This window comes from Suncus etruscus, chromosome 2, assembly GCF_024139225.1.
Source record: "Suncus etruscus isolate mSunEtr1 chromosome 2, mSunEtr1.pri.cur, whole genome shotgun sequence".
NCBI classification, from domain to species: Eukaryota; Metazoa; Chordata; class Mammalia; order Eulipotyphla; family Soricidae; genus Suncus; species Suncus etruscus.
In genome coordinates, this window is record NC_064849.1 from 67,608,766 (window position 1) to 67,624,319 (window position 15,554).

The 15,554-nt window shown below is 37.2% G+C and overlaps 2 gene segments (V, D, J or C); both read right to left on the minus strand.

Moving 5' to 3' along the window:
- Positions 1–823: 823 nt before the first annotated feature.
- Positions 824–1,407, minus strand: LOC126001736 (T cell receptor alpha variable 6-like). The segment is given in 2 exon segments: positions 824–1,167; positions 1,356–1,407. Coding segments are annotated over 2 exon segments (396 nt in total).
- An 8,142-nt stretch (positions 1,408–9,549) lies between these two features.
- On the minus strand, positions 9,550–10,061 carry LOC126001738 (T cell receptor alpha variable 22-like). The segment is given in 2 exon segments: positions 9,550–9,857; positions 10,010–10,061. Coding segments are annotated over 2 exon segments (360 nt in total).
- Between the last annotated feature and the right edge of the window lie 5,493 nt (positions 10,062–15,554).

The window sequence follows — 15,554 nt, forward strand, 5'->3', positions numbered from 1 at the left end:
TGGAATCTATTATGCTGAGTGAAATAAGTCAGAGGGAGAGAGAGAGAGAGAGAGAGAGAGAGAGAGAGAGAGAGAGAGAGAGAGAGACGCAGAATAATCTCACTCATCTATGGGTTTTAAGAAAAATAAAAGTCATTTTTGCAACAATCCTAAGACAATGAGAGGAGGGCTGGAACTTCCAGCTCAGTTCATGAAGCTCACCACAAAGTGTGTTGCGTGCAGTTATAGAAATAACTACACTGAGAACTACCATAACCATGTGAATGAATGAGGGAACTGGAAAGCCTGTCTAGAGTACAGGTGGGGGTGGGGTGGGATGGAGCAATATTTGGGACATTGGTGGTGGGAATGTTGCACTGGTGAAAGGGGGTGTTTTTTACATGACTAAAACCTAATCACAATCATATTTGTAATCAAGATGCTTAAATAAAGATATAAAAAATTAAAAAGAATGCATTTAAACCAGTTTGTTTCTTATGCTTTCACAAAAACTGGGCAAAATTAACTGCTTTTAAGAAAAAGTCATACCTCTTTCCTTGCTCACAGGCATTCTTTGAGGAGCTTTATTTTTTCTGAAAAATTAAATTATCTTTGAACATCAGAGATGAGATATTTAAATATTTAAATTCATAGTTTCAGAAAAGAAACTGCAAGTCTCAAGAACTGTACAGTTATGCAATTGGTGTTAACAGTAATGAGTCTGAAACTAATCCTAGAATCTGAATACAAAGCTGCATCACACACCTAGCCCAGTTGAGAGACTCTTCATTTTTTAGAAGCTGTTTGATGTCTTTGGGGAACAATACAGTCAAAACTCTGAAATCTAAGAATGGATAATAAGGTTTGTGTACAGGAAGTAAGTCACAGGGCCAGACTGTGTATCAGCAGCACAGAAGTAGATGGATGAGTCTTCAGGCTTGGAGGCTGAGATCTGCAAGGAACTCTGTTTGCTGGCTGGATCAAAAATGACCTTCAGTCTTCCTGCTTGTTTTTCACCCTCATTTTCACGTATCAGCAGCAAGAAGACAAGACCTCTTTCTGGATCTTTTCTGTACCACTGAAAGGTGACTGGAGAGTAATTTGTATAGTTACAAGTCAAAATGATCTTTTCACCCTCCATGGTGATCAAGGACTGAGGGTTCTGCTCCATCTTTTGGCTGTTCACCCCTAAGAAAAACCACAATGCCAGAAAAAGGAGATTAAATCACTATACTAGTTAAATCACTGTACTCCTTAGAGTCAAATATCCTTCCCACAAGCCAGATATAAGAAACAGAATGAATTCTGGCCCTTTTTCCTTCATCCTGTGGACTGTGTCCCTGGATTTCACCATCACCATAAGACCTGAAACTCACAGTCTACTGAAAGCCAGAAAATCATCAAAACAACTCCTTGGAACAATTTCATTATCTCCTCTGCTGTGACCTCAAATGTAATTCAACCCTTTTCTCCACAGCCAAAAAGTTTGTCCAATGTCACTGGTGTTCTTCTACAACACAAGAATGGGAAGTCTTTGCCTTTTATTCAGCCTATCAGTGACAAGCTTATCATCCAACTCTTTGCCATCACACTGTGACTTAATCCAATTTAATGTGAATTTAGTTTGCAATCTGTAGGGATAGGAAACACTGCCATCTTGTGTTCAGAAAGTTTTTAACAGTAAAGGAAAAATTCTAAAACTGTTTCCAACAAAAATCTTTATAAAAATCATGTAGAAGTTTTCCTAAGTTAAAAATCTTGTTTCTTTAGATTTGGAATGATGACCTTAGTACTTGAAGACAAAATTTGCAGCATTAAAGTTTGATAATGGTAATTCATTACATTTTCCAAGATCTCTAGTCCATTGCCCAGTTGAACTCTTGTTTCTATTACCTTTTTTTGCCAGAGGATGTCAAAAGTAGTGGACATAAAGTACAGCAAAACAGATGGCCGAATTTTAGGGGAAATTTCTCAGATTAAGCTGCTGACCCTGTCAACTGGCAGGGGTCAACTTCCTTCCTCCTAATGTGTCCTGGACGAAGGATGTTTGTCCCAGTTGATGACCAGGAAAGAATGGGTCCAATGCAGATGACTAAAAACACTTTATTCCATTCTAATGGGGGAGGGGTCATACCCAGCAGCACTCAGAAGTTACTCCTGGCTCTATGCTCAGAATAGCTCCTGGCAGGCTCAGGGGACCATATGGGATGCCAGGATTCGAACCACTGACCCTCTGCTTGCAAGATAAATGCCTTACCTTCATGCTATTTCTCCGTCCCCTCTAACAATACTTTATAGGAGAAGAGGAACTAGGATACATGCAGGGTGGAAGAACCCAGGACACTAGATATGGTAGCCGGGGATCTGATTCCCAATAAATATTGGGAATTGGGAATATTTGGGAGCAACACAAAGGCTAATAAAAGTAACTATGTCTCTTGATCAGAGCTCTCTGTGAGGTAGGAGGAATGGCCCAAAGTCAAGCCTGAGTGATCTCTGATTATAAGAGAATGGTGCCCTCTTTGTTCAGTCCTTCTCCATCTCTGAAAAGGTGGCTCTAAGACTTCTGTCTCAAGGAGAATCCCCAGAACAGTGGCTTAGTATACACACACACCCCAACAGTTGTTCTGGGGATTTCCATCTGCCAAATGGTTAGGAAACAGCATCACAGGAGGATCCAACATTCAGCAAGTAAATCCAAGTAGTCTTTAAAGACATTTTGAGGACATTACACCCTATTGGTCTCCCCACAAATATGAAAACTATTACTTTGACTCCAAATCTTCTTTCTTGATCATGTTGGCTTGTGTAAATGGGTATTTTGTGTGAATCCAAGAACACAAATCAGTGAAATTTCCCACTGCAGAAATGCTTTCTGAGAAGTCTTAACATAAGATAATACCCAGCTACCACCCCAAACAAAAGTGTTACCCTGACTTCCTCTCACCGATAAACTCTTCTTTGACATGTAAAAGACCACCTGGATTACAGGACCTTCCCCCACCCTGGTGGATTTGGTTCTGGATAATAAAGAGAGAACAGTTCTGGCTTTAGGGGGGGCAGGGCAGAGAGAGAGAGCAGAAAAAGAACTTGAAGTGAAAAGCAGACAGACTGAAGAATCTTTAACTCAATGGCTTGGTATTGTTTCTCTACAGCTACCCTGCTTCAACAGGTCCATTCATCTAACAGGTTTGAAATACGTGCCTCGGGCAGTCTCATCAGCCCATGGATATTTTTATTTTACAGTCTTATAGGCTGGCAGTGTGACCCCATGCTCTGCATATGGAAGCCCTGGATTGGATCCCAGGCATCACAAGGCCTCTCAAACACGGCCAGATTTTGAATAGAGAAATATTACAAAAATTGAAGTCTGTGTGTTAATCTGGTTTTTGTTTACAGAATTATTTGGATAACTTGATAGATATTATAGCATAATAGTTAAAAGACTGTGTCCCAGTTTCAAAGTTCTGATTTTGAAACCCACCTCTGTTTTTTAAGGACTCTGAGTAAATTTGAGCAAGCTACTTAACATTTTCAACTAACAATGTTCTTGTCCAAAAAATTGAAATAACATTTGAAACATACAGACCAAAGTACACAGAATGCTTTGTACAGTGTATTTGTACAGCTTTGTATAGATACATTGAGAATTCAGTAAACACAAAATCTGGTGGGAGCAAAGGAATAAAATGAAACCACAGTTGAACAGGGAATCACTACTGACTTCTCATCATAATAAAGGTTACTAAATCAGAATTCTGGATTTCCAAAGTAAGAGGGATTTAGAAAATTTAAAGGAAATTATGGATATGGAGAACTGAAGAAAATAAGATTTAAAGAATATATAATATATTATATGTAAAATATATCTTCATAATATATTATAAATATAAAATATATAATAAAAATATAAAGCCACAACTTACTCTAAGAAATAAGGTTTTATGTTATTAATATCTTGATATGTTAACTTTCTAATTTACCAGTTTATATTTTATTAGTTAGCTATCACCTACTTAGTATCTTGATTCTTTTCAATTATCAACTTTAAGTAATTTTTTATTCTTTTTATAAATAACATTTATGTATTATGTCCCTTTCCATTTGGATAAAAGCCTTTCTCTTTAAGATCAGGCATTTTGGTTCTCAGTTTTGAAATAATATTAAACATTTTCTAGGGAGAGTTGTGAAGTAGAAATTGAGAGTGGGAGTTGGTGGAGATGAGTGGGTGAAGAAACAGTGGTAAATCTACACAATGGAATACTACACGGCTGTTAGGAAAAATAAAGTCATAAAATTTGCCTAAACGTGAATGGACATGGAGACTATTAAGCTGAGTGAAATAAGTCAATGGGAGATAGATAGACACGAATAGCCTTATCCATCTGTGGAATTTAAGAAAAATAAAACACAATATGTTAATATATAAAGACAATAGAAATGAGGTCCAGAAGGCCTATATCTGGAAGGATATGAAATTTACCACTGAGGGTGATGAGTGCAGTTAGAGAAATAACAATACTAACAACTATCATGACAATGATAGTGAGAGAGAAATAGAATGCCTTGTCTTGAAGACAGGCAGAGGGTGGGGAGGAAGAAAATGGGGGATATGGCTCAACAGTCAAAAAGTAAAATAGATAATAAAAATAATTTATTCTACCATTATAATGCCTTTTTACTGCATCTTTCTCAAATAATTTTTAATTAATATTAAATTAATACTGAACCAGAGAGATAACACAAGAGGTTATGTACTAGTCTTACATATGTCCAACCCAACACCAATAAAATGATTCCTAGAGAATGGCCATGGGTCACACCTGAACACAGAACCAGAAATACTCCAGTGTCTCAAAAACCTAAAAATTAATTTAAAAAAGTTTATAGATGAGGTGAGTTGATACGCCCAGAAAGGGGGAAGCCACTGAACTCTGCTGGAATTCAGATGCCAGCACTTATCTCTGTCTCCTGTGTTGTGCTGCATTCTTGGTCTAATTTCATCCTGTGTGTGGCGTCATCTGCCCACAGCTAGCCTTCCCTGGAGGTGAGTTGATACACCCGGAGAGGGAGGAGCCTTGACTAAAAATGTGAAGACCTATACGAAGAAAACTATAAAACTCTGCTACAAGAAATAAGAGAGGACACACGGAAATGGAAACACATACCCTGATCATGGATTGGCAGGATTAACATCATCAAAATGGCAATACTCCCCAAAGCATTGTACAGATTTAATGCTATCCCTCTAAAGATACCCATGACATTCTTCAAAGGAGTGGATCAGTCACTTGAAATTTATTTGGAACAATAAACACCCTAGAATAGCTAAAGCAATCATTGGGAAAAAGAATATGGGAGGAATTACCTTTCCCAACTTTAAACTTTACTACAAAGCGATAGCTATCAAAACAGCATGGTATTGGAATAAAGACAGGCCCTCAGATCAGTGGAATAGGCTTGAATACTCAGAGAATGTTCCCCAGACATACAATCACCTAATTTTTGATAAAGGAGCAAGAAATCCTAAATGGAACAAAGAAAGCCTCTTCAACAAGTGGTGTTGGCACAACTGGATAGCCACTTGCAAAAAATTGAATTTAGACCCCCCAGTTAACATCATGTACGAAGGTTAAATCCAAATGGATGAAAGACCTCGATATCAGACCCGAAACCATAAGATATATAGAACAACATGTAGGCAAAACACTCCAGGACATTGAGACTAAAGACATCTTCAAGGAGGAAACTGCACTCTCCAAGCAAGTGAAAGCAGAGATCAACAGATGGGAATATATTAAACTGAGAAGCTTCTGCACCTCAAAGGAAATAGGGCCCAGGATACAAGAGCACCCCACTGAGTGGGAGAAACTATTCACCCAATACCTATCAGATAAGGGGCTAATCTCCAAAATATACAAGGCACTGACAGAACTTTAAAAAAAAAAAAACATCTAATCCCATCAAAAAATGGGATGAAGAAATGGACAGACACTTTGACAAAGAAGAAATACAAATGGCCAAAAGACACATGAAGTAATGCTCCACACCACTAATCATCAGGGAGATGCAAATCAAAACAACAATGAGATACCACCTCACACCCCAGAGAATGGCACACATCACAAAGAATGAGAACAAACAGTGCTGGCGGGGATGTGTGTGGAGAGAAAGGAACCCTTATCCACTGCTGGTGGGAATGCCATCTAGTTCAACCTTTATGGAAAGCAATATGGAGATTCCTCCAAAAACTGGAAATTGAGCTCCCATACGACCCAGCTATACCACTCCTAGGAATATACCCTAGGAACACAAAAATACAATACAAAAATCCCTTCTTTATACCTATATTCATTGCAGCACTATTTACCATAGCAAGACTCTAGAAACAGCCAAGATACCCTTCAACAGACGAATGGCTAAAGAAACTGTGGTACATATACACAATGGAATATTATGCAGCTGTCAGGAGAGATGAAGTCATGAAATTTTCCTATACATGGATGTACATGGAATCTATTATGCTGAGTGAAATAAGTCAGAGAGAGAGAAAAAGACACAGAATGGTCTCACTCATTTATGGATTTTAAGAAAAATGAAAGACATTCTTGCAATAATAATTTTCAGAAACAAAAGAGAGGAGGGCTGGAAGTTACAGCCCACCTCATGAAGCTCACCACAAACAGGGATTAGTTTAGTTAGAGATATAACTACATTGTGAACTATCCTAACAATGAGAATGTATGAGGGAAATAGAAAGCCTGTCTAGAGTACAGGTGGGGGTAGGTGGGGAGGAGGGAGATTTGGGATATTGGAGATGGGAATGTTGCACTGGTGATGATGGGTGGTGTTCTTTACATTGCTGAAACCTAAACACAATGATGTATGTAATCAAGTTGTTTAAATAAAATATATATTTAAAAACCTGGCTGAATCATTCAATGCCTAAAGTAATTTTAATTATAAAACATCAAATGGCCAGACTAATGGTAGCAAAGATAAAATATTTTCCTTGCATTTTTCATGTCCAAGTTCATCTCTGCAATTCCTCTAGTTCCAGGATCTAGCACTGTCAGGAGTGACCCCTGAGCACACAGTCAAAAGTAAACCTTGAGCACTACTGAATGCTGTATACATATCTCTCCCAAATTATATCATGAGTGATTTTTTAAAATAAAGGCTAGTAAATTCCACGAGCAAAAAAAATGTTTATAGATAAGTAAATTTTATAATTCATAATAAAATTGTAATCACCTGTTAACCTTGTTATGCATAAAATTGGTTTAAATGTTTTCCATGTTCCTGTGAACAATGTTTTTCCCTTAAAAATTGTTACATTCGGGGCCAGGCGGTGGCGCTAAAGGTAAGGTGCCTGCCTTACCTGCACTACCCTAGGACGGACCACGGTTCGATCCCCCGGCTTCCCATATGGTCCCCCAAGCCAGGAGCGACTTCTGAGCGCATAGCCAGGAGTAACCCCTGAGCGTCACCGGGTGTGGCCCAAAAACCAAAAAAAAAAAAAAAAAAAAAAAAATTGTTACATTCAATCTTCTGTTTACCCACCTATTTAGATATCATTACTTTTCTTAATATGTATATAAAATTTTTGAATTATTAAATCTATTGTAAAATAAGCAACAAATTAAGAGTAATTTGGTTTAAAGTAATGTTTTATGTTCACTTTTTGATAGTTTTCTTTAATATGTACATTACCAAATATACTTTCCCCCTTGATGTCTTCTACTGATTGTTTATAAGTTTAAAATATTTTGTTATTTAGATTTTTATATTTACGTTTTTACCGATAATGTTGTGCTTAATTATTCAATATCTCTGGAATTTGCTTTATCAAGTGAGGTACTTTATTTGTCCAACCAGTGTTATTGATTGCCTATTGATTTTAAAATCCTATATATTTTTGTGAAATAGTCACCTTCTAAGGGCCAGATTGATAGTACAGTGAAAAGGCATTTGAGTCACATACAGCAGACACCATTTCAATTCCCAGAATCTCATATTCTCCCCTGAGATCACCAGGATTGATCGCTGAGTCAGGAATAAGCCCTGATAACAACAGGTATGGGCATCCCACCAAAAAAAAAATTAACTTTTTGCCTTGTATATTAGAGGATTCTTGCCCCCATGTAAAATATAGCACATTATTTGAGAGCACCCTTATTATTGAAAATTGGAGAAGGAGGAAACTGGTAAATTATTTAGAAGATTATATAGTAGTAAGTATCATGGACACATTATACAGAGGCTCCTTAAATGGCTTAAAGTAAATATGAGACTGCAATTACAGCAAATTGCTTTCCTGTGGACTTACTGAATTACTGTGCCCTCTATCCAGAATTCTGGGAAGAAGAGTTTGTATTTATTCTTTTACTCTATAAAAGAATGTTTCAGAAAAAAATATGATGATCTCTGACCTAGACAATATATATAACACAATTTGAGGAATAATACTTTCCCCCCATTCCTAAGTGTCCTTATTTTGTTTCATTTAAAGTCTTTTCAGATTGACTTCATTCTTTGATTTTTTTCATTGTCTTTGTTCTTGTTATTACTTATTATTGTTTAATAAAATAGAGTTGTCAATTACTTGTTATTATTTACTAAACTATAAGAAAGTGCTTAACTTCTTGATTATTAAGCTTTATTCCCTTATTGAAAAAATTAATAAACAACAAAGAACACCTGCATGATGGGCATGTTATAGAGATTAAAATGGCAATAAAGAATTGTTTACAAGGTTTATTGTTTACAATAAAGAATTGCTTACAACAAAGAATTGTTTACAAATATTTTAATATTTATTATCTAAACTTGAGCTACTTAGCTGTTATATTTTAGTTTTGATTTTATTTATTTTGTTTGGGGGCCACATCCAGTAATGTTTACTCCTGGCTCTGCACTCAGGGATTACTCCTGGCTGTGCTTGGAGGACCATATGGGATGCCAGAAATTAAACCTGGGTTGGTCACATACAAGGCAAAAACACTCTACCCAGTGTATTATCACTCCAGCCCCCAAGATATTTGTTACTCAGAAGTTTCCTCTAGCACTAAAAATTATTTTTACATGCATGGCCAAATATAACAATGCTCTTCTTTTCTTCCCTTAAAAGCTGAGCCACAAAACATTCACAAGTAAATTTTACTAGCTGTCTGGCCACTCATGAATATAGTAACCCATTTAGCTTACTCAGAGGCTCTATCTCTCATCCTGAGTTGAACATTTCCACTGTTTTCTTAAATACAGATTTGCATTTTCAAATACCTTTAATTTTCTTTGCAGTGACTTAGATTTTTTGTTTTATTTATTGAAATGGCATTGGTTTACAGGAATGTGCACGTTTATGCTTTATGGCTACAGTATAATCACACCATGCCTATACCCATTTAAAACCTAGGAACTCTGAGCACTCTGATCATATATACATATATGTGAGAGTATATTTATAAACATAAAAAGAACTAAAGTTATAGCGAAATGATTTGGGGAATCAAAGACTATAGAACTCTTCTGTGGCAGACACTGGCTTGCAAACCCATCTGCAGTTTTTGTTCAGGCTGCAATTGGTCTGGGACCACTGTGCTGTGCTGCACAAAAGTAGGTGGCTGAGTCCTGCAGCTGGGAGGTGGTGATGTTCAGGATGCTGTACCGTTCTTTAGAATTCACTGTGGCTTTTAACCTTCCCATTTCCTTACTCCCTCTAGCAATGTAAAACAGATTGACGAGGCTGCCACCAGGATTCTGTCGGAACCACTGTACATTGTCTGCTGAGGTAGAATAGCTGCATGTCAGAGTAGAGCTGGTTCCCTCCAGAAGATAAAGAGATGAAGGAGACTGCTCCACCTTCATCCCTCTCACCCCTGCTTAGAAAAAGAAAAACAAATGTGTTTTATCTCAACTGGGGAGTTACTGATACAATTTTCCAATGTCTAAGAATCTCATGTAAACCCCAGGAGAATAGGACAATCTAGGTCTCTGGGGTAGCTTTCCATCTCAGATAATCCCAACTCACAGAAATGCTGCACCCACAGGATCCCCAGCAGAGTCTCCCAGCATCTCTTCATGATCCTGTATCCTGTTGCTGCCTATGTGCCTTCACCACCACTCTGGAGGGTGTCAAAGAGCAGTTAACAGTTCCATCAGTCACTGAACACCAATCACATCCGAGCTTTGGTAATTAACTGCTTAACCCGGGAACTCCACCAATGACAGCCCACAGAGGCTGATAAGCAATCTCTAAGATGTGTGATTGTGTTGGGGGTTTGGGAAATGAGATCAGTGGGGATTTTAGAGGCAGCAAAGGAACATAGACATCATTTTCAGCAATTCTCTTTGAAGTTGCTTGAATATCTTAGTTATTCAAATACTTTTTTCTGCATTCACTTCAGAATTAATATAAGTGACATTTTTAACAAATGATGTAATTTTAAGAATTTTTAAGTATAATATGTTAAAGATAACATATTGTTCAAAAGGAGAATTTAGATTTTTAGCAAAGACTTTCAATGGTAATCATATGAGGCTAAAGAGATATAGTATAGGGGTTAAAACATTTTGCTTGCATGCTGCTAACTCTGGTTCAATCTGCAAAATTATATATGGTTCCTTTAGTACTGCTAGTAATGATCCTCAGTATAGAAATAAGAGTAATCTCTGAGGACCACACTAAGTATGCCCTTTCCCAAAAAGTAACCATAAATTAAACTGACTAGTTAAAAATTATATTAAATATATAATAGGCCATAATCTCTAGCTTTTATAAAATATAAGATATTGACAATAAAATTCTATTCCAGGAAAAATTGATATATAATTTAAACATGTTAATACTGGGCTTTATAACTAGGGGTAGAAAATAGAAATTATAAAAACATTATAAATATAAAGGAACAAATTTACATGAATTAAGTAGCAGTCATTTGTTTGTAAACTGTCTTAGGTGAAAAAGATTGAATGCTTAAATGGAGAGTAAAAAGGAAAGCAAAATTCAGAGGGAAATAGGTACCTTTCTGGGTTGAAACAACCTCAAGAAATCATGATCTCAGTGAGCCTCGCTACCAAACTAGGACCAAAGCATAATGCCCATTAAAGAGGGATTCCAGAGTTTAAGTGCTAAGAAAGGAATAGTACATATAATTTGTGGTACATATAATTTTGTTAATTCCTTTTGCTATAAATGAACCCAAAATTAGAATCACTTTGTATATGTAGACATTACAGATTTATATTGCATATGAAAATACTACATGTCCACAAAAATGCAATTGGAAAAGGAAGTATCTTGGGTATGTGATGTCCACATAAATTTTATTCTTATATCCCTTCTTTTCCCATTTATCTCTTTCCCTTACATCCTGTAGAATCCAGGGGTCTCAAACTCGTGGCCCGCGGCCGCAAATGGCCCTCCATACAACATTTTGTGGCCCTGCCCTAGAGGAATCTTTTTTTGTTTTGTTTTGTTTTAGTTGTTTGGGTCATACCCCTCAATGTTCAAGGCTTACTACTGACTTTGCACTCAAGGATCACCCCGACTTTGCCTCCTGCGGCCTACAGGTAAATTGAGTTTGAGACCCCTGCTTTAGATGTATAGGATTTATTTATGTCTGTAAACATGGAGTTAGAACTATATTTTGTAACTCAAGAAAAATGTTTCGCTTTTTCCCCCATCCAACTTCTCTCTCATGCTCTCCAATTCTCCAATAATTTCATTCTCTGTACCTCTCATTTCTTTATCTTTTTTCTGAGAGGATATAAAGGAGAATAATTTGGAAGGCAGTAGTTGTTGATTGATAAATTGTTAGGAAGTCAAGATCATATCACAGGAACCATGTGATAGCTGGGGTGAAACTAGGCCTTTGAGTCCTCAGTGAGATCCCAGAAAAAGAAATCTGATTTGGGTTGGTTTGGGAGCCACACCTAGTGGTAGTCAAGAGCTATTCATGGCTCTGTGTTTAGAAGTGACACCTCAAGGTGCTGGGGCACCAAGTATGGTACCAGAGATTCCAAACTGGGTCCAGCTGCAAGCATTTTTCTTCCTTCAAGGACATTGGAGTAATTTGTAAGTCAGTGAAGTAATAGACATTCATCTCAAGCATTTTAGCTGCAAAAGTTAGAATGGTAATAAAAATAGCTCTTTTCTACTGGAATCTACAGATAAAAATAGCTGTTTTCTACTATTCTATTGGTATCAACAGCCCCACTCAGTAAATATTCTCCGTGTAATCTTAATAAGCTTATTCAATCACATGCTTTTAAGTCCCTTTCTTTAATCACTGTTAACTGTTAGCCCTCATCTTCCCATTCATTTTTGCAAATATTCACAGAGATGTGATTAAGACGTTAAGAAAAGTTCCTCAGTTACAGAGAATGGAAGTTTTCATGGATTGAAGCCTTCATCATAGGCTGTGCACTTCTCGCCTGGGGACCACAAGACATATATGGTCACTCCCACACATAAAATTCCCCTACCGCTTGTCCCTCTTGGAGTAATTCTGAGAAAGTTCCTGTACCCAGTCTGTGTATATTGTACTTTTTTTCTCAGATTGTCTGTTACTCATAAATTCTCACTTTTTGGAAACTAGACCAGGTGCACAAGAGTTGTTAGCTAGTTCCCTCTATTCTTTACAGAGCATGAGCTCTTTCTGAAAACTTCCCCTGAGTCACTGAAAGCCTCACCACATAAAAACATTTGTGTTCAGCTCCCTCTGCTGCCCTACACACTGTGCCTTCAGAGCACAGAAGTATTGGGCTGAATCATTCCAATAGGCTGAGGATTTCTTCAAGTGGAAGGAATTCTCTCTCTTCTTAAATTCAGCCTCAAAATTGTTGATGCCTTTAACTTGAGTATTCCCTGAAAAGTACTTGAGGAGTAGTTGGAGACTTTGGTTGGGATACTGCACATACCAGAAGAGATAAGGAGTTCCAACATAGGAGTAGTTGCACCTCAGCTCCAGAGAGGCACCTTCAGAGACAGAGATGTGGATATCAGGTTGGTTCACTGATTGAGTTCTGGTTCCTCCTGCAATATTGGATGAATGAGACAAGGACTTACAGAACTGAGAGAAAGCATTTTAGTCAAAACTTAGTTGCTATTCCTACAAACAAGCAGCTAGAATAGAATTTTACTCACTCAAGAAGAAGAGTATCATTAGAATTTGAAGAGGAACCAGGTTCATAGTTGAGCAGTGGAAAAGCTATAAGATCTTATTTTGAAGCTCTTCCCTGAGCAGAAATTAGTAAACAGCAGCCCTAAACAAGGAAGAATGAATAATGTTGATGTTTTAAAATCTTGTCAAATCATGTTCCGGAGATGTCTATTTCTTGTCACATTCAAGTGTTTTCTGATATTTAAATTCTCCTTTATGTCACTGCAGAGAATTTGGTTCACTCAACTTGGATAGGAGGAGCTAAAGGAGTGATGTGGTTCCTTAGCCATAATTCTATTTTGTGCAACATTGCCCTCTAGAGGCCCAAAACAGGAAGCTCTTCTTTGATATGCTAAAACCTTGCAGTATCCTGCAATGTTAGAAAAGGGATCTTAAAAAATACCTGGGGGGGAGGGGCGGAGAGATAGCATGGAGGTAGGGCGTTTGCCTTGCATGAAGAAGGACGGTGGTCCGAATCCCGGCATCCCATATGGTCCCCTGAGCCTGCCAAGAGCGATTTCTGAGTGTAAAGCCAGGAGTAACCCCTGAGCACTGCTGTGTGTGACTCAAAACAAAACAAAACAAACAAACAAAAAATACCTGAGGAAAACTTGTGGAAGTTAACTCAGGAATATTATGTCTTGTCAATTGAAATCATGTTGAATTAAAAGTCCATATAAGCATAATTTGTATTCTCCTTATGACCTCAAAGTCATGATAAGATTTGTGGTTTTGATTTTTTCTCCTTCTTCCTTAATATGTATATGATACTCAATGGCCCATACTTCAACCCAGGTATGAAGACACAGTAAGATGAACTAAGAATTTCTTCATAGAAAAACTATGCAATGAACTATGTAGACTTCTGAGACACTGTATACAATAGATTTAATAGAAACTATCAAAATGGGGGCCAGAGTGGTAGCACAGTGGTAGGGTGTTTGCCTTGCACACAGCTGACCCAGCATGGATGTGGGTTTGATCTCTGGCATCCCTATATCTGTCGTACTGAGCCACGAGCAATTTCTGAGCCCAGAGTTAGTAGTAACACCTGAGCGCTGCCGCCAGGTGTGGCAAAAAAAGAAAAAGAAACTATCATAATGATCCTTAATTCTGAGGGATCAAGTATGCAGGCTGAATTTTTGTTTTAGAACTGCTGACAAGTCAAAGTAAGAATCAAGACAACTATTATGTGAGAAATTACCAAATTTTTATTAAAAATGAAAGATATAGTGTCATACAAGTTTCTATGAATGTTTTTCTGAGTATATTTTATAGATTCCGATATAATGCTGAAGTTTTTAATCCATTTTGAGTTGATTTTTATATGTGAGGGTCTGAGCTCATTTTTTCACATGTTTTCCAAGCACCGTTTGTTAAAGACATTTTCCTGGCTCCATTTCATACTCTTAGCAACTTTGTCCAAAACTAGTTGTTCATATATCTGAGGATTGTCTCTAGGCTCTCAATTCTATCTATTGGTCTGAAAGTCTGCTTTTATTTCAGTATTGCTCTGTTGGTTTTTGTTGTTGTTGTTGTTGGTTTTTGTTTATTTGTTTTATTACTGTAGCTTTAGAGTGTAACTTAAAATTAAGGGGTTTTTCCTATCCTTTTTCCAAGGATCCTTGGGTGGGAGAGGTATTAAAATTCATTTAAAAATCAGTAGCATTTGGTGTATAATCTTTTAAATGGCATTGGATTTTTATAGAAACTGCATTGAATTTACATAGTGATTTGGGGATTGCCATTTGTTTTGCTTATTTCTTTTAACCACTCACTGCAATGCTAAAAAGTTACTGTGGCTCTGTACTCAGGAACTACTCCTGTAAGTACTCTGGGCACCAGATAAAATACTGGAGATCAAGCTTTACTTGGCCATGAGCAAGGAAAGCACCCTACTGGCAGTGCTATGACTCCAGCACCCAGGATTGTCATTTTGAACATGTTAATCCTCTCAATCCATGAACAGGGTATATATATATATATATATATATTCCCATTTGTTGTGTCTTCTTTCATTTCTTTTAGTAATGATCGATAGTTTTGGTAAGTCTTTTACCTTTTCTATTAAGCCAGTTTCCAGGAACTTAATTTTTTAGGAACAATTATAAATGGTAATGGTTTTTATTTTTGTCCTATTTTTTGTTTATTTGTTTGTTTACATTGAGTCTAGGTACATCTTAGGTGATGCGAAGCCACTGGCCAAAGGGAAACAAAGATAAATGATACTGCATAAAATTAAGAAGTTTCTGCACCACAAGAGAAGCAATGACCAAATTAAAAAGACACCCTGCAGGCTAGAGAAAACACTTTCCCACTGCTCTTTCTACAAAGGGTTAACATCAAAATATATAAGACACATATAAAACAGTACAAAAATCCCATGGAGCAGGAGAAATAGCACAGTGATAG